A 27,155-nucleotide genomic window follows, 5' to 3' on the forward strand; every position below is an offset into this window, starting at 1 on the left:
TTTTTCCTCTGTATTAAATTTATTATGCTCTTATTGTTATTTTTCTTTATAAAAGAGAGTGCACTACACATGTACAAGTTAACAAACATTCCAGGAATGCAACCCACTGTAAATACCTGATGCTTTACAAATAATTTATAGTGAATAATCTCTTAATTTTTAAGAATGTACATTGCCATTGGGCGTATACTGCATAGGACAACGTAAACGTATAAATTGTGTTGAAATGTGTGCTACAGAAACCCGGAAGGCCCAGATGCCTTCTGTTCTGTGCTGAAGGGTTTTTCTACTGTATGCAAGCTGGAGATGGGGGAAGTCTCCAACTCCCCATGGCAGTGCACCGCGACATAAACTGCATTCTGAATCCCCAAGCTTCAGACCAGGGGTGCGCAGCAAGGGCCGATCCGTTTCAGGATTTTGTGCCAACTTCTGGTCTTAATTGACTCAATCATATCTTATCTGACATGTTTCGGAGTACCAGCTGCAGACTGCAAGTGTATCCTACTGCTCAATTACAGCCCTGAGCCAGGGTAATTCATAGAATATAAATTGTAAATTATAAACGAGGCAATTGGTTGGAACAAAAACCAGTACGCGGATCGGCCCTCGAGGACCGGAGTTGTGCACCCCTGCGTTAGACATTCCCTTGAGGAGAAAAAAAATCCCCCAAAAACCTTTAGAATTCTCTATTGGAGCAATGACAACCATTGCTATTCAGTAGATCTTTTGGTTATGATATTTCTTAACGTTACAAAGTAACACGAAAGCATACTTGTAAAAAGAAATGAACAACAAACGGCAAAAAACCTGCTCTGAAGAAAAGAGTTGTACATGTCTTTCGACGGGAAATGATGCAGACAGTACTATCCCGTAATGCCCAGCACATCTTGTGCCACTAGACGAGGAGCAGTGAGGAAGGACCCTCCACTTGTGACACTGCTACTTATTGGGCCACACATGCTGCGGAGAGCTTGTGTGAAGTTAGGCTCTCTGCACTAGAAAACGTGATAGAAAATATGTTATAAAATATTTAGAGTCTAGTCTAGCAAACTAGACTGTCTACATGAAAATACTGGGTGTATATTTTTTTTCTATTACACCAGCCAAGACGGAAAACAGTTCTGAGTCTCCTAACTACCTATAAACATCTAACTTGTGCGTATGCGACCAGTTGCAGGATCTCTCTTGCTGTTCGCTTACTGTACACGCATGTTGACATTGGAGTTAATTATTAATATACACCACATATTGTCAGTTCAGTAAAAACTACAGGTACAAGATCTGGCATGTGTTAAAGCATAAACTTGTTTGCACAGTGGTGTAGGATCTTACTTCCCTCACTTATAGGTACAAATTCTGTTCTTTTGGCTCTGTAGTCAGGCTAATTGGATTTGAAATGAAACCACGAATGTGAGGTTAAAGTGCAGACTCTCCTTTAGTCCATCCATATCAGGTGCAGGTACGACTGGCTTCTCTGCTGCTTCTGAATAGTCAGGTGTACATATATTAGTGTAAGTATAAGAAAGCTTTCAGTATCTAGTCTTGATAACGAGCCTGCAGAGTTCTGGAAAATGTCTTGTGGACAGATGACATCCAAGATGCCCAAAAACCAAAGCACACCCCCCGGCCTTCATCTGTGAGGTGTTATAGGTTGGGCATGTGCTGGCTCACTTGCCTTCATTAATAATGTAACTGCTGATAGCAGCAGCAGAATTCATTCAGAAGTCTACAGAAGCATCTTTTCTGCTCAAAATTCAGTCAAATTCCTCCAACCTCATTGGATGGTGCTTCATCCCACAGCAAGGCAATCTCTTTCTTCTTAATGATGTTCCAAACAGTTTATTTTGGTTTCACCTGACTGTTTTTTTATTTTTTTATTTCTCAGCCTAATAATGGTTTCTTTGATTGCCATTGGCCTGCTGTTGACAAACGCCAATAACACCAAAGGCAATCGATAGCCTGACTATTCAGAAGCAGCTGAGAAGCCAACTGTCCCCTAAAATGCGGGGGACTCTGTATAAAAAGGGAAGCGATTCCTACACACATCACTCAATATGGATGTAAATACCCTCAAATTAAATGGGACAGTCCGCACTTTAACCTCACGTGTTGTTTAATTTCAAATCCAATGTGCTGGGCTACAGAGCCAAAAGAACAGAAATTGTACCAACTGTCCGAATACATATGGACTGCACTGTATTTTGGACTTTAATTAATACACTTCCTTCAGTGGGGCACGCACCTGATCCCACACTAGCAAAGCCCATTCCTGGTCTCAAAACAAAAACATTACAGGAATATAAAATCAGTGGAAGCCATGACTCATGACATGACAGCAGGAAGATCTCAGCGGACAATGGAAGACCACTGAGCCCAATCCACACACCTAGGGATTACACAAGAGAATTCCCAGAACAAATTAATAGGTGATGACTTAATACAACAGATAAAGGAGACACATTTCCTCTTTTTGTAAGGCACAGTAAAAACATAACACCTTGGATGAACTCAAAAAGAAATGATCTTGCAAAAAACAAAGGAGGAGCAACACAATGGAGAAACAGTTCCTCTGGGGGGGGGGGGGGGCAGGTCAGAGGGGAATGCAGTCCATTTGACAATGTTATACTGTTGGCATTGGCTTGTATTGAAACTGGTGAAGGTAAAGGGAAAATACTGCATACGCCTTGGTGTCTGAGAAACGCAGGTCTCTGCTCACAGTGCAGAGCCCGAGCTGGACCTATCGGACGGAGAGTTGAGCAAGGCACCCATTACTTCCCTCTCGCAGAGCTGGTGAAAACGAAATAAAAATTCAAAAAAAAAATCAACAGGCTCAAACGAAAAGGAAAAAAAAAAATCCCTGGATCTGCCACTCAAGACTCGGCCTTGTCCTGCAGCCGTTCCTCCTCGGGGTCTACCTGGGGGAAGACCACAAAACACAGCTTCTGCCCCACGTGGGTCGCTATCTCTGAAAGGGAGAGCCCAGGGGTTTGGGTTTTAGTCGTGGGAAAACTGTGACGCATTGCAAGTACACAAACACAATTTTCTTGTATGTTAAAATGAATGCAATTCCAGTGCACGCTTTCCGCAAAGCTCCTGGGGACAGAAGACTGGGAACGATGCGTTGGCTTTCACAGCTGGCAAGCTGGCTTCCCAAACACAATTAGTCAAAACATTTGGGTCATGGGAATTGGCCTGGTACAGACTGAAATAAAATGAATGTTTTTCCTTTTTTTTACCCTCATGTAATGTTATGGAAAAACTTGTTTGCCTCAGGAGCTTATTGAGGCTATACTGCCCTCTAGTGCAGAAGTCAGTCGTCACTGTAGAGCAGCCATCTTGCATAGTGTTTCTTTTCATCGTGCTTCAAGTAGAGCCTAAAATCGTCTCTCTACAAAGTCCTAAGCAGAGTGAACGGAATAACAGAATACAGTGTGTTCAGTATACTCTGTAGCGTGCAGCACTCACCGACAAAATCGTAGATACACTTTGGCTTGTCCTTCCAATGCACTCCCAGGAAGTAGACGGGCACACCTGTGAGCATTATGACCAGTCCCACCCCACACACAACAGGCTCCGAGTAGAGGCTGAAACCCAGCAGGAAGGCCCAGAAAAGCAGGTAGCTGATGGGCACCATCAGGTTTACCTGTGGGGGACAGTGAGGAGGCTTGAATCCAGTCTCAGGATCCTTCACAATTTTACTAAGTCAACAGTAATGTGAAATTCGAACTAGCCTTACTGGTCTAAATGAGCAGTAAGGCAAATGGAGACATTTGCATTTCACACACGCTGCACTTGTACTGACCTGCACACTCAACAGAATGGACAACTACATGCAAATGATCAGTTTGAGTCATCACTAAGGGAAGGAACTAAACCAGACTCAAAGTATTTACATACTGTATTTCCTCTGTAACTGTAATTTTCTTTCAAGATATTGTTGAATTTGCACTTCACTTGAATTTGAAATGAATGGTTGATGACAGTTGATGACAGTTGATGATGTCGGACGATACCTTAATGGGCCTGTTCAGCTTCGGCTTCTTCCAGCGGTAGTAAAGCAGGCCAGCGATGGTGACCCCGTAGGAGAGGTAGTTGATGAAAGACACGTAGTTGATCAGGTTGTGCGTCTCTCCGATGCACAGGATCACGATGGTGGCAGTGCACTGTGGGAGTCGGAGAGAGAGAGTGAAAACCAGCCCGACTAGCCCAATAAATGTGAAGTTAAAGTGCAGACTGTCCCCTTTGTCTTACCACTGTCAGGAAGGATTTCATGGAAGAGCTAACTTTTCCCTCAAGACGTATGAATAAATAACAGGCCTGGGCTCTGCTAATAATAGCATCGCTGGTGAGATAGTAGGATGGTTCCTTACGCAGACCAGTAGAGCCGGGATGGGAGTGCAGCTCTTGCAGTGGATCATGGCCAGCAGGCTGGGGAGGTGGCCCTCTCTGGCTCCGGAGAAACACAGTCTGGAACAGGGATTGGATTAAAACCATCTGGGGTGAACATCCCGTTTCTCAGGCATCACTGAAGCAAGCGTGTCCATCCCACACAGTGTCCATGAGGACGCAAGAAGGGAAGAAGGGAGGATACCGGTGGGACCACTGAGGTAACTCCCGAGGCTAGACAACACGTCTCCAGAATTACTTTTCTCTGGCAGTCTGTTTTTATAGTGGCAATAGTTAAAAGCCTGTTCGAGCACAAGGGAGGGATATACCCTGAAATGAGATGTGTATGACACAAGCTGTCTGCAAAGGAAATCCCAATATAACCTCTGCAGTTATCTCCAGTTGAAAATAGGATCAATCCTTTAGGGACATGATCATAATTGAAAATTGGACATCCGTCCATGGTTTCATCAAAGAGGTTCCTCCTCCAATCAACCAAGATTAACATCAGAGAACCAGAGAGGCAATAATAATAATAATAATAATAATAATAATAATACACTTTATTTGTATAGCACCTTTCATACAAACAATGAAGCTCAAGGTGCTTCACATTTCAGCACAAAGAAGGTAATAATTCAACTGACATCCAAAATCATTTCAAAACAGTCTCTGATAGGGTTTACAGGAGCTATCTGAAAGCGCAGGGAAGCGGTCTGTTACCTGGAGGAGGTGAAGAGGTATCCGTTGATCCCTCCGAAGGTGGAGAGCGCCACAGAGATGGGCATGATGGAGGAGAACATCCCCAGCAGCTTCTCCCCAAAGGTCTGTGTGACATCCACAACTACGTCAGCAACACCACCACCAGCGGCACCATACATTGTGAGGATTTCATACCACTGTGAGTATGTTTGTTTTTTTCCTCCCAATTACATTTCCTGTACACTTTTAAGTTTCTTTTTTTGGAAATCTCGTCTACTCGTATTACATTAGACCCCATAGGTAATACAGCCTATGCAGTACATGTTCGGCCCTATGGCCTGGGCATCTGGTTCAAGCCTGGACTACATCAGTCGGTGACAGTAGCTGTCATCCTGTTGGGATTGGAGTGGCTTATCAGAGAGAGCTACACCTTAGTGAAAGCTCTCCTGTAGTACTGTGTGTCCTGTATTATACACAGCAGCACAGACAGTAGTCACTGACTAAAATAAATAATCAGTTATTTACCTGACACTTATCCAAAGCGACTTACAGTTGATTAGACTAGACTGGCGGAAATTCCCCCTGGAGCAATGCGGGCCTTGCTCAAGGGCCCAACAGCTGTGCGGATCTTATCATGGCTACACCGGGGCTTGAACCACCAACCTTCCGGGTCTCAGTTAAGCACCTTGGCCACTATTTAAGCTGAAGTGCTCCTTGCATAACTGCCAGTTCCAAATTGGGCTCAAAAAGGATGTTTTGAGCTCAATAGTTGTCTACATATTTTTTTTAAATGGTTCAGACAAACAAAAACATGTCTTTAAAAGGAACAAATAACTTTTTTGAAATGTCTATCTCCATATAAACAACAAAGTCTAACGTTAGATTCAACAGCCGTCATTTAAGAGCTTTGGCTGCTGTGACGGCAAATAAGGAAAGCTAACAGCAGGGGTGCACCGCTCCGGTCCTGGTGGGCCGATCCACATACAGGTTTTCGTTCCAACCAATCGTTCAAACCTGAGTTTTAGTTTCCTGACAATTCTAGAAACTATGCTGGCTCACTCATGTACTTGAGCACAGTAAAATCTTTCGGATACACTTGAGCTCTCTGGCTGCAGCTGGTGCTCATACAAATGTCAGAGCAAGATATGATTGAGCTAATTAAGTAATTAAGAGCAGAAGTTGGCACAAAATCCTGAAACGGATCGGCCCTTGTTGTGCCCCTCTGGCCTACAGTATACGATGTGGAGGCTTGAGGAAGCAGCGTGGCTTGTCGTGGTGCGAAGCAGAATCCTGGAGGGGCAGCACTGTACTCACAACGGCCACAGCATTGGATGACAGCAGCTCCTCAGGTGACATGGAGGAGAAGTAGGCGATGTTGGTGAGGGTGTACACAAACGTCACCAATGGAATGGAGATGTAAATGGCACGAGGTAGATTCCTGACAAAACAACCCAAATATTAATGGAGCCAACTGTGCTTTTTCAGGGAGAGGGTGGGGGGGGAATTCTAAAATGGATGACGCTAATGATGTCACGTCCTTGACATCTCACTCCTGAAGGAGTTGGTGAAGAACTGTGCCATCCGACAAATCTTTTGACTGGTGAACAAAATCGGCATTGTAATATTGCTCTCAGCTACAAATTCGACACTCACTTTCTCAGATTTTTCTTCTGCTACTTGGCCAGTTACAGTCAAAGTGGCTGTAATTTCAGTACACGTTAATACTGGATCTGTTGGGTTCATGTTTACTTGAACCACAATTCCGAGACCACCAATAGCCCAACAATGAAATGCTCTGCAATGGCTGTTGCCATGCCGATGCTGCAGCTAGTTTGAAATGCTGGGACCAGAAGTGGGTGGAGTGGGGTTGGTGAACAGTCATGGCTGAAGAAACTCACCGTCTTGGGTCCACCACTTCCTCTGTCACGTAGTTGAGGAAGTTCCAGCCACTGAAGGCGAAGGAGGCTTGTAGGAAGGCCAGGGCGATCTGCCCGACGGAAGGTGACCTTGCGAACTCGAAGGCCACCTGTGGCTTCAGCCCCTCATAGTGCCCTGAAGGGGAAAGAACAGAGTCTCAATCCGCTGACCTTTGACCTCAGGCTTCCTAACAGCCTGCACTCTGCCTGTGTATTCTCCTGCCGTGTGCCTCTTCTGTATAAGGCTGAAACTCCTATTCAGCATCAACTCAATAAAAGGGATCAAAGTAGTTATATTTGTATAATATATACACAGATGGATATTTAGTAGGTTTGTTATTATTAATCTATGGCGGGAAACAGTTGCGAGAAACTGGATCAGTGGAAATTAATGGTGCGAATGAGCCAGCTTCGGTAACCTTGGTTACAGTACTGACTTTCTCTCGTGTCTTTTAATGCACTAGAAAATGCACTGAGGGTGAATGCAATGTATAGACATCGTTATTCCTTGTGCTAACAAAGAGCCTTGAATTCCACTGAAGAGTTGTGTCTGTATTATATATTTGTCTCATTTAAAATGAGAACATAAGAACAACAACTGATATGTGTCAGTTCCCACATAAGACCACAGAATTTTGGTCAAAGTTGTTTGAGAACTTTTAGCATGTGTTCAAATAACAATCCAAGGTTTTCTCATGCCACCAATACTATGCAGGTCTTCTGTGCAACTAGTCCCTTCAACAATTATTTGAAAACTCAGCAAGTATGCTTCTAAATGTGCTTCTAAAATTAAATTAATCTTTGAAGATCCTTAAGATTATTAGTACATAATGAGTGATAAAATCAGTTCCAGTAAATATTATTAAATACTCTTAAAATCATTTGCAATTTCTGTTTCCATGACCAGGTGTTCAAGGTTATTTGTGGATATGGATAAATATACTGCACTGCACAGTCAGTTATTTAAATCAGTTCTTTTGAAATGCTGTTATTTATAAGTAGACTACTGTGCTCAATACGAGAGAACATTCTATCATCTGGATTAATGTTTAGCCAAGCATAAGAACAGTTATTTTGTGATTATCTATTTTACTCTGATTATGGCTATCAGACCTATGACATCTGTTTAAGCTCAGGTTCTGCTTGAAGTGCAATGTTCAGTATATGTATTTCCTGCAGTACTGGCACTAACCACTAGATGTCATTAATGGGAACACTTCATCTTGAGATATTTATAGTCTTAATACACCTCTGCTTATCCAGGGGTAATTCATTCTTGCCTGGATAGGATAGTGGTATGTGGGCGAAATTAACATTGAGCTATGCTGTCTGGACACAGAAGGAGTATAGAATGAATGAGCACTCAAAACTGACCTTTTGTTCTATTGTTAAAGCTGGAAAGCTACTTGTGTGGAACAGGTTAAGCTCTCCCTTCTCAGTGGGTTAACAGTCAGGCAGGACAGGGGCAATGGTAAGTTCCTTTGTGTTTTGATGGACTGGCCTGGTAGCCCTACTGTGAGAGCAAATAAATGTGCGCAGGGGCCTCTCAACAGACAAGTAGAAAAGCGTTTTTCTTCATAATTCTTCTTTGTCTTCTTGGACTGCCAGCACTAGATTATTTTTATGATTCTATGAGTCTTAAGTTTCAATCTTAAGTGAGAATTCCCAGGGTCTTCAAGTAGCATGTGCAACTAAAGGGGCACTTCACCCTAAAATGAAATAAAGCGTTGTTTCCACTTACCCAGAGTGCTATTTACCCATCAAAATTTTTTTGCTGAGATTTGAGATTTGATTTGTTTTCCCGATATCCACTGTAGCCCACCCTGATACAACTGACCTCAACAGGAATTTTTAATGGTGCTCAAAGTAGCAGAAATGTACACTTAAAAAACTCAACAGCAACATCTCTATTTCCAAAATATAATGACACTTACAAACATTCAGCAACCTTGTTGTGCATGGCTCAACTGAAGACGACTTTCTACCAAACTACGCCAACTATGTACTTGTATATCCACTCTGGTATTCTGGGACACAGTGTCAACATTGTTTAACATTGTCAACACTTCGTCTCAGAATACTCTAAATGTTTGGCACTCAGAGCACCACAAATACTTGGTCCTTTGTATGAGGGTGAGGTGCAGCGGATGTCTGGAGAACTACTGAAATCTTGGATGGATGAAGCAATAGCATACGTTTACTTCATTTTTGGGTGAACTGCCCCGTTAAAAACACAAGTCCTTGATGTAGTGAAATGCACTGTGCTTGACTTTACCAGTCCTGACTGTGGTTCCATAGGGGGGCACATAATGGATCATAATCTCGCTTCAGGAGGGAGGGCTCCATTCAGCAGGATTTCTCTTTGAGCAAAACTGACTCCTCTATTCAATCAGGTGCCTGTTGTGTAGTCTTGTATAAAGTGCAGTGCTCCCGCCCAATGGGCCTCATGCACAAACTACTCGTACAAACAGAGTTGTTCTTAAATCGCTCGTACGAGTGATTTAAGAGAACTTGGCTCATTCACCAATTTTCACGTACATAGATTCTTTTCTAAATTTATACGGAAAAAGTACGAGAAATTTATGACAAGAAAATGTTCTTGCATGAAGCCCGTTGACTCTGAAGTCCAGCTGAGGGACTATAAAGTGGAGAGAAGAGCTGGCTAGCGTGTGCTAGTGTGTTCTCTCCCAAACTGATAGTGGACTGTCCAGTGATGAGGCAGGTGTATACTGTAAATACAATTTGGCAGTCAAAGCTGTTTGGTTTCTGAGAACATGCAAGAATGCCAGCCAGTTCCCAGACTACAGTGTATCTATTGTTCAACTACACCAGGAAGCACCTTCAGCCATGCGGGGTTCAGGCTTTTGGGGAACTGGGGTGAGACAGTGTACACCCACCTCGACAGATCTGCACCAGTCCCACCACGATGATGAGCCCCAGGGCCAGTAGCTTGCCCACGGTGAACACGTCCTGGATCCTGGTGGCCCAGCGAACACTGGAGCAGTTCACCCAGGTCAGGAACACTGCCAAACACACAGATGGATTGTTTGAGATTTAAATAAAATATCAGTTTCAGGTCATTGCCAGCATGAGAAACCTGTTTACTCTTTGCATGCAAATTAACAAGACTGAACACAGCAGAGAGCTGCCCTGGACGTATCACGTCTCCCTATAATTAATGTGTTTCCCTTCACTTTTGCTGCCTACTATTTTCCAGATATTACTTGTTAAGTGTTTCTAAGTGCAATATTATTTCAGTATGTTCCATTTATACTGCAGTTAATTGCTGGATAAAACAAGGCACTGTTGGGCATTCTACATAAGTGTACCTCTCTGCAGACCCCCAAAAGGAAACAGACCTGTTTACTTTACCACCAGTTCCTTTTGTTGAACTGTTGGAACAGAGGAGCAGTTAAACTTATCTTTTGGAGTCAGATAAGCACGAAAACATCGAATTAACCCTGCAGACCCTCAAAAGGAAACAGACCTGTTGATCAGTTGACACAGGGTCAGCTGGGTTTGATGAAAAGACAGCGCTCGTCAATACAGGACTATTACACCCATCATTATGCTGCCTCTGCGCAATTCTGCCACATCATGGGTTTTCCGCATGTTTGGTGTCTTGTAGTGGCGGCCTGTAGCGTAGGTACATGACTGGGACACACAAGGTCGGTGGTTCGATCCCTGGTGTAGCCACAATAAGATCCGCACAGCCATTGGGCCCTTGAGCAAAGCCCTTAACCCTGCATTGCTCCAGGGGAGGATTGTCTCCTGCTTAGTCTAATCAACTGTACGTCGTTCTGGATAAATAATGTAATGTCTTTAGATAGCTAATGTTGTGGGAAATAGTTTGGTGTCATTGGTTGTGTCTTGAAATAGCATTTAGAAATAAATAGCAGGTAATGCAAGTTAGCATGTGAGTCAGAATCCAGCTGTGCTACAAAGGTTAACCAGGTTTGTTAGACATACAGAGATAACATCAGCAGGACCATTATTGTTACCACCATCTTGTGACTCTTTAGTTGTTTTGTTGTTTGCGTATAGCCATTAGACCCTGACCGCTATGCAGAGAGTTCATACCCTGTGCATAGACAACATAGGATACCTGCACCCCTTGCCTATACACTAGTGCCATCACGATTCTCGAGGCAACATTGGCTCAGGCGGTAAGAGCAGTCGTCTGGCAGTCAGAGGGTTGCTGGTTCGATCCTGCCCCGGATGTGACAAAGTGTCCCTGAACCCCCAAATGCTCTTTACAAGCTGGTTGGTGCCTTGCATGGCAGCCAATTGCTGTTGGTGTGTGAATGTGTGTATGGGTGAATGAGAAGCATGCGTGTATGGGTGAATGTACTCCGCTTTGGATAAAGGTGCTCTATGATTGCCAACCATTTACCATTTACCATACATAATTGTGTCATTGTAGGCTATACAGGCCAGAGGTACGTCCACGTCGACACAGATAGATAGGGATCGTATAGTCACACTATTGCTGTTATTTTTGTTTGAACTGTTTGAATAAAGGAGCAGTTAAACTTCCCTTTTGGAGTCAGATAAACAAGAAAACATCTCATGAACCCTGTTCCAGTAGCCCCTGGTAAGACTACACACATTTCCTTCGCCTGTCAGATACTTCCGTGTTTTTAGTGTATTTTGGGGGTTCCTACAGTTGTCAGACCGGTGTCATCTGTAGGGACTACAGTACTGAAGAGTACAGTATTAATAGTTTTTTCTTGATCCAACTAGTACACCCCATTCTAGTACAGACCTCCGCTGCATGTGAACAGCACACAAACCAAGCAAATTAGAATTCTGGGCCACACCCAAAACAAAAAACCCAGTACAGGAATAGTTAACAAAACCTGCAGAAATTGTTGAATGTGGGTGGGATTACTGGCTAATTCTTGTTGGATTACTGTCTGATGCGACCCACGTAATTTTGAGCTTTAAGTGAGAATTCTGGGGAAGTGAGGCAATGTGTGGTTGCACTCCCAACACTGTTACAGTCTCATCTTGGCTCCTGCATGGCCAGAGGATTGCTCACGGGCGGCATGGATGGTGCAGTGGGTAGCACTGCCGCCTCACAGCAAGGAGGTCCTGGGTTCGAATCCCTGTCCGGCGGGGCCTCTCTGTGCGGAGTTTGCATGTTCTCCCCGTGTCTGCGTGGGTTTCCTCCGGGTACTCTGGTTTCCTCCCACAGTCCAAAGACATGCAGGTTAGGCTGATTGGAGAGTCTAAATTGCCCATAGGTATGAGTGTGTGAGTGAATTGTGTGTGTGCCCTGCGATGGACTGGCGACCTGTCCAGGGTGTATTCCTGCCTTTCGCCCGATGTATGCTGGGATAGGTTCCAGCCCCCCTGCGACCCTGTTCAGGATAAGCGGGTTAGGATAATGAATGAATGAATGAATAATTGCTCACATTTATATAGCACTTTTCTCTTACTCAAAGCGATTTTCAGGAATGAGTGGGAAACTCTCCTGAACCACCACCGATGTGTAGCACCCACCTGGGTGATGCAACAGCAGCCACAATGCTCACCACACATGAACTCAGCACAGAGCTGTGCCCTCAACCAGTATGAGTCAAATAAGAGGATGAAAATGATAATCTTGGCAAACAAGTGTACGGCAACTAATATTACTAATACTAAGCTTGCATAATATTTTCCACAAAATTATTTAACTTTAACCCAGTAAATCAACACAGTAACCAACACAGGAATTTTCTGCAGTTTTCCTGAGCAACTTAGCATAAAATACTCACATAAATTCTTTCTCAGTACATATTTACCTCCCTACCTTGGAGGGGATATATTCTATTATTAGTCTGTAATTTTGTAGGCTAAATTAATCCAGTGTTGAAACCAAGATACCATCGCAAAGCACTTTATTTCTCGTGAATGTCTCAGTGTTGGCTATACATAACATACATATACATAATATAGACATCGTCACTTTTTTTACCTTACTGTAAGTAAACATTACTGTACATTACTGTGTATGCTTTGGAGTAATGCAGGAAATTCTCCCAATATGCAAAGGCAGGTGCATCCATTGCATCCATCCATCCATCCATTGTCTGAACCCGCTTATCCTGATCAGGGTCGCAGGGGGGCTGGAGCCTATCCCAGCATACATTGGGCGAAAGGCAGGAATACACCCTGGACAGGTCGCCAGTCCATCGCAGGGCGCGCACACACACCATTCACTCACACACTCATACCTACGGGCAATTTAGACTCTCCAATCAGCCTAACCTGCATGTCTTTGGACTGTGGGAGGAAACCGGAGTACCCGGAGGAAACCCACGCAGACACGGGGAGAGCATGCAAACTCCGCACAGAGAGGCCCCGGCCGACGGGGATTCGAACCCAGGACCTCCTTGCTGTGAGGCGGCAGTGCTACCCACTGCACCATCCGTGCCGCCGCATCCATTGCATGTAAATAAAATAATAAAATAAAGTAATTTGTTATTTACCTGAAGCTTTTATCCAAAGCGACTTTCAGTTGATTAGACTAAGCAGGGGACAATCCCCCCTTGGAGCAATGCAGGGTTAAGGGCTTGCTCAAGGGCCCAGCAGCTGTGTGGACTTATCATGGCTACACCAGGGCTTGAACCACCAGCCATCTGGGCCTCAGTCAAGCAAAATACATTGGTAATTGCACAGCGACACATCTTGTCACTGACACAATAAAAATAATTACAATTATATTTCAATCAGGCATATTTTTTGTTTTGCGAAAGGTATTACTACTCTCTAATCTTAAATGCAAAATCACTGGTTTCTTTTCCAGACAGGCCTGTGCTGGTTTTCACAGCTAGTTTCTCAGTTTGCTCAGGAAGAAGAGGACACATTCATGTAATCAATTTATGGTTCTCATTGCACTGTTTGAATAACAGGTAAGACAAATATAATTACCACCCATGAATTTTAAGCATCCTCTGGATTCTGTTTAATTTCAATGAGTTACATCAAATAGTATATCTATTCAAACAAGCTATACACATACAGCCTACTCCCAAAGCCTAACTGTTACATTTCCGATCTGCAAACAGCGATTCTGCTGTACTGTTGGATCAGGTCCCACAGACCATCCTCAGCTTAGATTACATTTCCTCTGGCTACATCGATCTGACTGTCTGGTAAAAGTATACAGACTAATCTCTGAGCTGTTGTTAAGGAGCTGTTAATGTTAAGCAGGATGAGCACGGTCTCATGTTCGCTCACATCCTCTCTCTGCTCATCATGAGAAGACATCAGACCAGACTGCTGCCATTCATCTGCAGCAAGTCTCACCTCCGTCCTTAAGAACCAACTGGTTATGTGTGTACCAAATACACTCAGTCACCACTTCATTAGGTAGACCTGTACATCAGCACGGTCATGCAAGTATCTAATCAGCCAATCATGTGGCAGCAACTCAATGCATAAAAAGCATACAGACATCATCAAGATATTCAGTTGTTGTTCAGCCCAAACACCAGAATGGGGCATTAACTTCAGTGACTGGTACATTGGTAATGTCAGCTAATGCTGTGCAGAGTAATGAAACGCCAAGCAAACTAGCGCATAAGTAAGCCATCACTCGTTTCTGAGCAAGTCAAAGGCTTTCCGCCCCGAAAAAAACATTCAGCCAAGGAGCGCTCTTTCCTCAGTGGCAGCGCGTCACGTGACGGAGGCCCCGGGGTGGCCAATGGGGAGGGCGCGGGGCGTATCCGCGGGGCGGTCCGCTCTCCGGGCCCGGCTGCGGACAGTCTCCCAGGCAGAACGTTCCAGCGGGGCCAGGCATGCGGGAACGGGAGGGCGGGCCGCGGATTATTTCACCTCGTCCATCACTGTCAAGGCCCCCTCCGGGCCGCGGTGGCCCGGCCGCCCCAGAAAGGCGAGCTGTCAGCCCCCAAATACAAACTGCTTCCGATGCAACCGGACAAAACAACGAGACAGGCAGGTCTTTGAAGACGCTGAGAGCTCACACTTCCCCGGATTCTTGGCAGTCACCTCCAAAGAGAGAGAGAGAGAGAGGAGGGGGGACACCCAGCACAAAGGGGCCGTCCTGCAGCAGCCATTACGAGCGCAAACTAGGGCCAGCTTTCTAATTTCAGGGCAGCCTCAGCTACCCCTTGTCACTCCTGTTGTTGGGCTTCTGTTCGGGGCCCGTTTAGCCCAACCGCAGTGCGGGTGGTGTGCTCTGTGTTTGAAAAGCCGGCGCAGGTACACAGTGCCGGTCGGTGCTTTCACCAGAACACCCAAGAGATTCAGCGAGCAGGACCATGAGGATATTTGTGGGAATACGAACATCGCAAAATACGCTTTTCACTGTCCTTAGCAACGTAGACCCCCATGGGACGGAAAATAAAAAGTTACTGTTTACTGCTTTAAAATCCTTTTTTTTTTTTACAATGAATCTCTTTTGAGGGGCTGTTTATATCTCAGTGGCCATTTGGTTACACTGTTTGACCTACCACAGAGTTTATGGGTCCTCAGTAGAATGGAGCCAGAGACATGAAAAATGTGCCCATTGCCTCTCTCCCAATGGCCTCTCTCCTTGACATTGAGCATTACAGAGACGGATTGGGGTAGTGACCCAGTGACTGGGGGTGGGGGGTGGGGGGCACACAAACCTTGTTTTTGTACATCAAGCATGTAAATACCACTCAGGTCACGATCAGGTCCTCCAAGCCCTTCAGGCTCAGATACGGCTTCCATTAGACGCTGCGTTTCCACAGCGCTTTTTTAACTTAATATGGAACACGTGTAGCGCCTCTCGTTTTTCCAGAAAGGGAGCAACCCCGTGTGGTCTGCTTTTATCCGATAAAAATAGTCACCAGTTGGGTTCTGTAACCTCAATACAACAGTCAAATTTTATTTTAACAATTTAACAATCCACAGCAAACGTCACAGTATACTTCGTCCTAAACCCCCGCAAGTACGCCAAAATTGATAGAAGCAAGAAAAAACTCCTTGAATGCCATACAGGGAATAACTAACAGGTGACTACTTCCTCAGGGTTCAGGGTGTGGGATCAATCATGGTCCAGTTGAATTTCAGTCTCACTAGTTCAGCACCGGTTGTATGAAAGCATCCAGAGATAATTTCTTTATTTTTAATGTAAAGCACTTAAAGCTGCATGTTTGTATAGAAGGTGTGATAGAAATATTAATTATTATGATTATTATTATTATTATTACTATTATTATTATTATTATTATTACATTCCTTGAGTGGGGTGGGTTTGAGTGGGGAATGGGGGAGGTAGCTGGCTGAGACATCTCTCTTCCAACAAGTTAGATTACCTGTGTTCCACAATGATGCCCAATGGCTGTGCTCATAGCTTGCAAATGTTTTTGCAAATATTCAGTGCCGCCAAAAGGTTATTTGCTGCCTTTCAGATTTCCTCAGTGTTTGCATATTTTTACGTGGGAGTCATGAAATTCTACTGTGTGTTAAAGTAGCACTTCAAAGGAATAAGCAGGGGTTTTGCCTGTACATGTGCCCCAGCAATTTTATTCTGTGCCCCAGTAAAAATGATCATGAAAACACAACAGTGATCCTGATAGAGACCACTATCACTGTGAAGCAAGCGGTCAGACAAAATACTCTGTATACGCTGTCAGCCATGGCTGCTTGTCAGTGCGAGGCTTGGGGCAAACGTGAGGCGAAATTAGATTTTCGGGGATATGAGTGCTGGGGCCTGGGGCCTGTGCCCCAGTACAGCTTTAAGTCAAGCCCTGGAAAAGACACCGAAGTTTTGTGCTTCTTTCATTTGATTGACGTGTAATCAAATATGCTGTCTTCTGCCAAGAAAGGAATATGGCCCGAGTTAAATCAATACAATTTACGTGATAATATGAGTCCGCTAACTGAACACAGTCGGGCCCTGCCCAATATAAATCTCACTTATTTTGACTCTTTCCATCAGAGTAAAGGCGCCAGCACATGGGTTTTTGAGGCACACCATGCCATGACCAAAGGAAATTCCTGAAGAAATCCAGAAAAAAGTTGTTGATATCTATCAGTCTGCAAAGGGTCACAAAAACCCCATTTCTGAGGCTCTGGGGCTCCACTAAACGATAGTAAAATAATGAAGAACATCTGGAACAGTAAGTAGTGAGCCTTCCCAGGAGTGGCTGGCCTGCCAAAATCTCTCCAAGGGCCCAGCATAGAGTCATCCAGGAAGTGACAAAGAATCCTAGAACAACATCCACAGAGCAGCAGGCCTCTCTCGCCTCCGCTAAGTTCAGCGTTCACGACTCTACAATCAGAAAGAGGCGGGGCAAAAATGGGATTCATGGGAGAGTAGCAAGACAAAACTACTGCTCACTAAGACAACCATGGATGCTCATCTCAAGTTTTCCAAGAAGCACCTGAATGATCCCAAAGACTCCTGTGGACGACACTGGTTCTGAAAACTAAACAAACACACCAACAGTGGTTTTGGGATGCTTTGCTGCCGGTTTGCCATCATTAAACAAACCATGAATACTGCTCTGTTTCAGAGAAGTCTAAACAAGAATGGCAGGTCATCCATCTGCGACCTGAAGCTGAAGCGTAGTTAGACAATGATCCAAAAAGCAACACAAAGTTTTGGAAAGGCCTAGTCAAAGTCCAAACCTAAACTCAACTAAACTAATGCTCGAAAACCCACAAGTGTTACTGAATTAAAGCAATTCTGCATGGAAGAGTGGGCTATAATTCCTCCACAGTGATGTTAAAGACTGGTCATGAACTGTAGGAAGTGTTCGGTTGCAGTCATTGCAGCTAAAGGCAGTGCAGCTGTTACTGGGTATTGGAAAACCTTGTTCATGAAATACTTTTTTTTTTTATCAAGTATACAATTTTGTATTATTTGTTCATTCTGGTTCCCTCAAATTAGTATTATATTTTGGTTGAAGATCTGAAAACATAGTTAGAAATGTTAGAAATATGCAGTAATGATAGAGGAAATTGGGAAGGGGGACATACTCTTTTCACATTAAAATTAATAATAATAATTTTGTTATTTAGCTTACAATTTTATCCTGAGCAACTTACAGTTGATTAGACTATGCAGGGGACAATCCCCCTGGAGCAATGTGGAGTTAACCCTTGCTCAAGGGCCCAACAGCGATGTGGATCTTATCGTGGCTACACCAGTGGTTGAACCATGGACCTTCCAGGTCCCAGGCATGTGCCTTAGCCACAAGGCTACAGGCTGCCCTTTCAGATCCATTATGTAATTACAGCACTGGTGCAAGTCCAGTCTGAACCAGACTCATTTGGTACATAACCCTTAAAAATAGAAAGGTTCCACTGCAAGATTCTGCCAGGCTGTCATGGTATCACATGACTAATCCCTCTCCTATGATGTACACGTCACAGTTAATTCTAGATCATTCGCCATAAAGCCAAAATGTAGTCATCCGAAAAAGCGAATGAAGATTTTCCCTAATAAATTGACTTGAAAGTGTAAGTGACATAACCGACTAATACATGGTGGTCTGTCCCCACAGACTCTTGGAAAGGTAAGAACACAGGAGCACTGTGTGTGTAATATGACTTTGGTGGCACGTGGTGATTACTCTCATACAGTACATTCAGTAGGAGGGGGCTCAGTCACACACATGCAATAACAGCCAGGAGGGACCCTGCCGAGTTTATCCTGCTCAGCCCTCCGGCAGTGGCAGTCTTGTGAGTCACGTAGCAGTCTAAATGCAGGCCGACTAAATGTAGGCAAACGGGCTTTAACCATTAAAGTTGTTCTCATTTTTCGCCATCGATTATTTTACTATGTTTCCTTTCTTGACAGTCAAGGTCATTCAATTCCATTCAGCTTTACATGGCGAAAACGCCGAATGTTTCACCCATTTTAAAACTTGGATCAGTCCGGTCCTGGTTATTGGCTTTTTTATTTTTGGGACGTCCCCCCGTGAGACCGCAGCAGGGGGGTCCGCAGCAGCCCCGTCGATACCAAACAATGCACAATGCGGACGGCGTGCCCTCTCAGTAACGCTGGCACTCAATGGCTGGCACCATTATGTAGGCTGATGCACACTGTGTGCTGGGTCAGGTGACTGGGCCAATGACATCCATTGATATGACGGACCTGCGGAACTAGCGTCTGGTCGACAGCGGGTAGATGGGGTGACTTATGATGATACATCGAAATGTCGACTCCTAAAAATAGGGCCACTTGCCCTGTCAATGTGCCAGGACCATGGCAACCGGTCGAGGAGTGGGCAACCACCCCCTAAACACCTTCCTCCTGCTCGGTCTGGTTAAAACGGGCACAAACCAGCTGAGACACGATTCAGCCCAGATTAGGAACACTCCACTATAGCCGAACAGAGGCCAGTCATCTGACTGATCTCTGTACTCCCCACAGACTGGCTTCTTTATTTTTACACCATTCACCCTGAGTACGCTGCCCTCCCGGCTGAATCTCAGCCATTTTTAATAAGCGTTTTAGATGATTCATAGCTGAGGTGTGAAAGGCTTGACTGCAAATATTATGTAAGGTTTGTAAGAGGTATGAAAATATCCAGGGAGAATTACTTATTGCACAAAATGTGTGGAAGAACATAGAAAAGGTATTTGCCATTTGCTATTTTTATAAGTCCAGGTATACCGTACATAGCAAAGACTGATACTTTCCACACAGTGGGAACGTGCGGTTCCTTAACAAGCTGTGCTTGTACTGCTGGAGGACTTAAGCGTGGAAAAAAGCTCTATTTGAGGACGTGGACTCAGAAAGGAAAAAAAGTAATAACACGTGGTTCAACGCAGCACAAGAGCAGGGCGTATTCTCCTGCTGTCGGGTAAATGTATTTCCGTACAGCGCTAACGTATCGAATTACTGTGCATAGCATTTTTTTAAACTCCATCACATTGGCATATTAAAACAGACTTTTAACATGGCTGTTAATTGAGGGTGATTTTATGACTGGGAAACAACCAGAATGAAAATGAACAGAAAACGTCAGTCAGAAGCGTTCAGTACAGTCTCAATAAGTCCAGTCTCAATAAGCAAAAGCATACTCGGATGGTCTCCCTCAGTGCCATGTGACCTTTTGAACTACCATCCTCGTAAATGACTGAAATTAATGCTAGGATACAGAGGTAAAGCGAGGTGAGCTCTGCTATGAGTCATTGGACAGTTATGTCGTACAGGATCCTGAGAAAACGCAGTGCTCCGAGCCTTGAGCAAAGTAAGGCAAGTTAAGGCACGGAAATGATATGACTATGTGTAAGTATAGTTTTAATTGCTGGTGATTATGTGCAGGGCTCTATCGTGCTTCCATTTTTAGGAGCATTTGTTCCTGAAAATTGATGTGTGCTGACTGGAAAAAAATCGACTAAGTGGGATGCCATTGTGTGCGCCTAAACGTTACAAATTTGTGTCGAGCCCTGATGTGTATTGTCAGTACGAAATATTGTCATTGATTACTGTCAAGCCTGCAGTGTAGACTCTTCTACCAGGATTAGGGGTCTGTAGGGAAGAATACATTTCCTGCTTCATTGTTCTTGGATGGTCACCTAACACCTCAATCGTACTGAATGATCAAGGGGGGATAGGAAGCCCATACTGAATGATCAAGGGGGGTTCACTGTCTGCTTTGCTGACAATGACCATTTGGTTTCCTTGATCACATCATATCCATACAAAATAATGTGTATTCGTCTGCCTGTCACCCAATCAGGGACAACTACCTGTATCAGGAGGTTTGGGGCATAAAATCTATATTAATACATTGTTGCTAACCTGAATATCGGACTACTAGTTTTACTTCACAAAGGAACAAATTCCTACAGGTCTCAAAAATGCCTTCCCTCCAGTACGAAAAATTACTTAAGTTGAAACATTAAAAGAGATATACACTCAGTGATCACTTCACTAGGTAGACTTGTTAATGCAAATATTCAATCAGCCAATCATGTGAGATAAAAGAATGCAGACGTGGTCAAGAGGTTCAGTTTTTTTTCAGACTAAATGTCAGAATGGGGAAGAATTGTGATTGAAGTGATTTTGACCGTGTAATGATTGATGGTGCCAGACAGGGTGATTTGAGTATCTCAGTAACTACTGACCTCCTGGGATTTTCACACAGAACAGTCTCTTGAGTTTGCAGAGAATGGTGTGAAAAACTAAAATAAGCAGCCAAAATGAGCAGCAGTTCTGCGGGCAAAAAAGTCTTGTTAATGAGAGAGGTCAGAGGAGAAGCGCCAGACCAGTCGAAGCTGACAGGAAGGTGACAGTAACGCAAATAACCACACATTACAACAGCGGTGTGCAGAAGAGCATCTCTGAACACACAACATGTCAAACCTCTAAGTCAGTGTTTTTCAACCTAGGGGTCGCGACCCCACGTGGGGTCCCGCGGAATTCAAATGGGGTCGCATTAAATGTGTAGTAATTGATTAAAACATTCTTTTTTTATCAAGCCTTGTAGCTTACCTAACTGTACATGGATTTCCTGATCAGGGAAAATAAAATGTCACTTTGTGCACTAATCTGGCTACTCTGTATTTGCAACACAGTATAACAAACATGATCAAGAACAAATTCTAGAAAAAAAAAAGTCTCTGGGGTCGCCAGAAATTTGTGATGTCAAAATGGGGTCACGAGCCAAAAAAGGTTGGGAACCACTGCTCTAAGTGGATAGGCTCCGAAAAAGTCTAATAAATACCTAATAACATGCTCACTGAGTGCTGTCCTTGTGAGGGTCACGTTGACATTTCAGCCCATCATGGGTGATGGAGATGGAGGCGGGTTTCTCAGTGGTACTCACGTATACAGGTAGTGGACAGCATCCGGGTGGCCATGTAAGGCGGGAGGCAGTTGGGGAAGATGGGCTGCAGGACGTAGTTGGAGAAGGTGAGGGCGATGACGGCCAGGGTGGTGGGGTACATGATGAGGACCGCGCTCCACAGCAGCAGAAACCTGGAGAGGTCAAAGGTCAAGGGGTCAGCACTCGCCACCTCGTGTTTGCTGTACGGTGACTTCTGCTAGCGCCGTGTTGGAAGGTACATTGAGGAATTATGTTTGGAAACATCAGGTCATCTTCCATCGCTGCCAACTGAATTATGCAAACCGCAAAAAAACGGGCCAATGTGACATGCAGATACAGAATGGCATCGATATTTTTAAAAATTCAAATAAGCAACCGTCATTCTTTTAGGATACTTCTATTGACGGGGAATTTTCGAGGTTTGTATTGAAGAATGGAAGGATGCAGAGGTGGCTCTAGTCTATATACTTCGAGAGCTGTTTATAGGGCAATATCTCCTGCTGGCATATGTGGACCGCATGTGTCCCAAAATGAGGGTCCTAATACGGAGTTCCGAGTTATCTGATCAAGTTAACAAGCATCAGCTATCAAGACATTTTCACGCCAGTTATTTTTGAACAGTGTGCTTCTGCTTTCGCCAAAGAATTATCTCAAAATAAAATAAGCTGCCTTCATATTATCTGCTTCATAAATGTTTAAATACTGCATTCTCCCTGTGTCTCCGGCCATTTTCTGACACAGACAGAGGACCCTCCTATTCTGGGAATGCAAGGTCATCTTGTGTCTTCCCACCCACAAGTACGCAATTCAGATAACTCATAGTAATCACTTCAGGATTGTTAGAACATGCTTTATGGTTTTATAGGGATGATAGCTCTATAATTTAGTTTTATGTATGATAACATGCTTTGTTATACATATGATATTTTTGATATTTTTGTTCAAGTTTGGTTCTTGTTCGGCATTCATTAATTTGCATGAAGTACAGATGCCCTCTGACCACATTGATTTTAAAGGAAAATTTTAAGTAAAATACCAGTTGTATTCAGAATGTGTTTTCCCTCTATTTTGGTTGGATAAGATGGAAACACTAGAGGAGGTACCTACCCCACCAGGCCTCCAAATATTTCTGTCACATAGGAGTAGTCTCCGCCCGATTTTGGGATGGTAACCCCCAGCTCAGCATAGCAGAGGGATCCCAGGGCAGATATCCCCCCTCCCAACATCCACACGATCAGCGCCAGTCCCACCGAGCCAGAATGTTCCAGAACCCCCTTTGGGGAGATGAAGATTCCCGAACCTATGATGTTACCTACAGAACAGGACATACAGTAATGAGAGCATATACAGTAGGATTTGATGTGGACATTCATACTGCGACCTTATCATTGGATGTGTTTACGATTTCTGGTGTCAGTTGGTCTACATTCCTTTAGGTGAGTGCAGCAAGCATTACAGACTGATCCTGCTCATGTCATGTCATGTATAATGTTGCGTCATGTCATGTCATGTCATGTCATGTCATGTCATGTCATGTCATGACTTCATTTCACATTACTGCTGACAAATAGTTGAACAGCTCTTAAATATCTTCTGTCACCAAATTGATACAAGTCTATAAAATAATACAGGTAAGGGTAGTGGTTTGAGTCAGAATGCAAATCTACAGAAAACCACTGTAATTGTTCTCCAATATTCAGAGACTTCTGAATTATAGATTTTCTGCTGTCATCTTAGATTCCAGGAGCCTCTCAGAAGAGAGGCAGAATTATGTAATTATTTGTTATTATCATCATCATCACACAAAATGTGGCTTTACAGTACTTTAACAGGACGCTCAGAGAGACTGGTCCGGAGACAGTCATTGTCAGCACTGTCAAAACCCATTCTGCGTCATCCTCCGCAATGTTCTTTTCTGAATCACTGCGGTCCAAATGCTATGCAAGGACACCCAGAGCTGTAGTAAAGGATCACACAAGCGCACAAGGAGGCCTGACTCTGCCTCCACTTCCCCTTCCCTCCCGGGCCGGACTGCTGCACCCTCTGAGAGGCTGTGTGCTTGTGCCTAATTGAGGAGAATAGGCCCCACTGCTGTGGGGGGGCTGCGCACAGTGTGGCTCGTTGAGATGTAATCTCCGGGAGGCATTCTGGAGAAACGGTGGGGTGGGGTGGGGGGGAAACGTACATAAAGAACTCCAGAGACAGAGAGAGAGGGGGGAACTTCAGCCGAGGACGGGCCCCTGTTCCTGGCCTAGAATTGGTGAAAAGGCCTAATTATGTCGCAGCACGGTTGAGCGGTGTCTGTGTTACCCTCACTGTAAAAGTGGGGGGCGAAGCATGCCCCCGCAGACTCTGGGGCTGGCAGAAATGCACTGAGGCGGCTGATAGGCACTGGGCTCTGCTTACATAACACGAGATGAATAATTTACTCACAACCATCGCCTCGCAGGCAAGGACTGAGGCCATCTTCACCCACTCAGCCTGTCTGCAGACCTTTCATTACGCTTCTTTCTGATCCTATCGCTGTTTTCTGGTACGCAGCTGCAGATGTTGGGGTGACCAACGCTGAAACCAGGGCTGCAGGATCATTTGTAGAAAAATAAACATTGAATTGAGTGTGGCCAATTAAAACTCTCTCGGTACTTTTTTGTTTATCGAGTTCACTGAGCAGCTGGTCCTGTCTCAGTTGGGGGCTGGTGCGAGTCCCGCCCACCTCTGTACACTGTCATTCTGGGGTGCAGAATTCTGGGCTGTCTCCGTAAGTGGAAGACCCCACCGGGGAACCTGTGTCAATGACCTGCTTAAATGCTGCTTACATGCTTTAATCAAGAACTCAGCCAGGTGGAACAAAATCCGCAAAGTACGTGTAATTAGCATCGGCACAGCAGTACACTACAAATCCAAACAACATTGTTTAAACGTGTTATATAACCCAGCAGCAGGTGGTTCAGCAAGAGGCTGTGAGTCTAGCAGCCACATATTTTCAACTGAAAGTTAAGCAATAATCCTGCATGGGAACTGGCCCTAGAAACAAGGTCAATCATCTACCGTTTGGCCTGGATGGATTATAGCAGCAACAAAAAAATAAAATTCGGAAGAGATTACAATGGCCGATTGTAATGAACATTTCAGTCCTGTGAACTGCTCGTCACCTTGTTCATGATTAACAATAGTGGCATCCGAGAAGAGCCAGCCATGTTGTTTACAGGCACTACTACACCTGAAGAACACCACAACACCACAGTAGGCTGCGGACAAAGAGGAGGCAGGCGGTGAGCTCCGTCCCCAGGAATGTGGATTGAGTGTGGAGTTAGTCCCTCCGCACCATTGTGTTGAGCGCAATACCACACTCTTCATGTGGTGGATGTGGGTGGAGCAGCGCTGCCATTGTGTCTCACCCTCACAATAGAGGTGTAATCAACCTGCGACAGGTGGACCCCGCTTTTTCCCTGAGTCAGCCTGTATCACTGCCTTCTGTGTCAACAACCTGAGAGCCATGCAGCCCCAGGCCTCCAGCCAGAGGCTGTCATCAGCTGAGAGCTCCCGTCGCTTTTTTGTTGACCCTAAAACATTGACCTGTAATTGCCTAACAGCTGTTGGCTAATGATGCCAGCACCCCGCCCAGAACACCCACAAGAACTCCCCGTTTGAAACTGTCGTGCCCGCAAGGTTTCGGTCTGCCAAGAGAACGGATTCAAGCCTTCTCCTCACCTGATCCTCTTCCCGCGCAACAGGACTACACACACACACACACACACACACACACACACACACACACTGCATAAGTGTTTAAACTACAGGTCAGTCGTCTCTTCTTTTTGTCTTGACAGAAACTTGCACTTTCATATCTGTACTCCAGATGTATCTGCAGCTTGGATGCAAAATACTGTGTGAAAAATGTCATGAAGCCTATTTCATCTCCACCCGACATGAATTATGGTTGCTATGTATATACAGTAGCCTATATTTTTTAATTTGTACTAAAAGTTTTATTCTTCCTAATGAGCTTGCAGGTGCTGAACCTGTAATCCGCCACAATTTTCCATATTGTATGTTTTTTAAATATATATAATACTTGTCCAGATCCTATCTAAATGTTCGAAGAACAGAAATAGAATATGTCTGCTGCGAAGATGTCATATTTCCTTGCACGATGCAGGAACTACCTAATTTCCATCCGCAGCCATTGGGCTATGCCGAAGTACTTGTGCATGTGCTGTCGGGATCATATCTGGCAATTTGCATCTTAACCATCTCGGCATGCAGTTTTCCGCGATTAGCGTAGTAAGTACAGTGCTAACACTTCTGTTTAAGCATCGAATTATTATTCTATCTAGTGCTACCCGTTCGTTCTTTTGAGCGTTTTGCAGACCAAATATTACTCGTGTTTGTTTGGCCACGTAATCATTATTGCCTTTGCCTTTTCTGTATGATGCAAGGCAGAGGCGGGTTTTCATCTGCCACCGGGAAGAGGTTCATTCTCTGAATGAAGCCGTTTGCTGCTACTTTGACCGGTCGATAGTCTCAGTATGCCGTGCGATAACGCGCGGAAGTTATGTGTGTATGACCAGTTGCTCTGGCTAAATAATTCACGTTTATCCCTTGCTTTTTGGTATCGCAGCGAAATCTTTGCATCTGAGTTTCACCGGCAAGTGTTGTTGAGTTGTGTTTTTAAACAAATAATGGTAAAATAAATCATGTACATTTTTGTGATAGCGTTATCATAAAACAGTTACGTTATAACGGAACATTTCCATAATCAGGTTACACAAGTCACGTCATGACTCATTAGTGATGGTTTATATTCAATCAGGTTGTTAATTACATGCTGCAAATACTCACAGACCCTTTATTTGGGGAAATATTTTGAAATTCGCAACTATATCGTAAACCAGAAACAAAAACCCACTGCTTTGTCAAGTAGCATTTGTTCCCTTATGAGTGCCATAAAGCTGTCATAATCTTACCTATAATGATGGCACAGGCGCTCAGTAGTCCAATTTCTTTTTTAAGTGTAACTCTTTCTGGAATATTGTCATGCTTGTTCTTTCCATCTTTTGTCATCTTCTGTTGCGCCCCAGGCTCCTGCTTAGCGGAGTTACTTCTGTTCCGCGTAGCTCCATCCATTTCTGTGACCATTTAAAAGGCTTGCTCAGATCCCACTCTTGAACTCATATACTGCATTGATGCACGGTGAATAGCACACGCATGCGCCACTCTGCCGCTGTTCGGGGTAGAATGTTAAACACCCAATCTGTAGTCGCTGACTAGTTTGATCTCGTTTTCACTCACCTGAGACACACCCGCAATAAGCTGCGATAGTCGTTCTGCGTGTGCTTTAATTACCGGTATGTGTATCTGCCAAGTTTGTTTTTCACAGTTTGCT

The 27,155-nt window shown here is 44.3% G+C and overlaps 1 protein-coding gene across 1 annotated transcript; it reads right to left on the reverse strand.

The window, feature by feature from the left end:
* On the reverse strand, positions 1-26,908 carry slc7a10a (solute carrier family 7 member 10a). Its single transcript, XM_061221953.1, has 11 exons — positions 26,737-26,908; positions 22,877-23,081; positions 21,770-21,921; positions 9,902-10,027; positions 6,987-7,140; positions 6,403-6,526; positions 5,110-5,213; positions 4,371-4,467; positions 4,014-4,163; positions 3,466-3,643; positions 1-2,965 (listed from the first exon to the last, which is right to left on the reverse strand). The coding sequence occupies exons 1-11, from the start codon at positions 26,906-26,908 to the stop codon at positions 2,871-2,873; spliced, it is 1,557 nt and encodes a 518-aa protein (XP_061077937.1). The 3' UTR covers positions 1-2,870.
* Between the last annotated feature and the right edge of the window lie 247 nt (positions 26,909-27,155).

Source organism: Conger conger, chromosome 15 (genome assembly GCF_963514075.1).
Source record: "Conger conger chromosome 15, fConCon1.1, whole genome shotgun sequence".
In the NCBI taxonomy this organism is placed as follows: domain Eukaryota; kingdom Metazoa; phylum Chordata; class Actinopteri; order Anguilliformes; family Congridae; genus Conger; species Conger conger.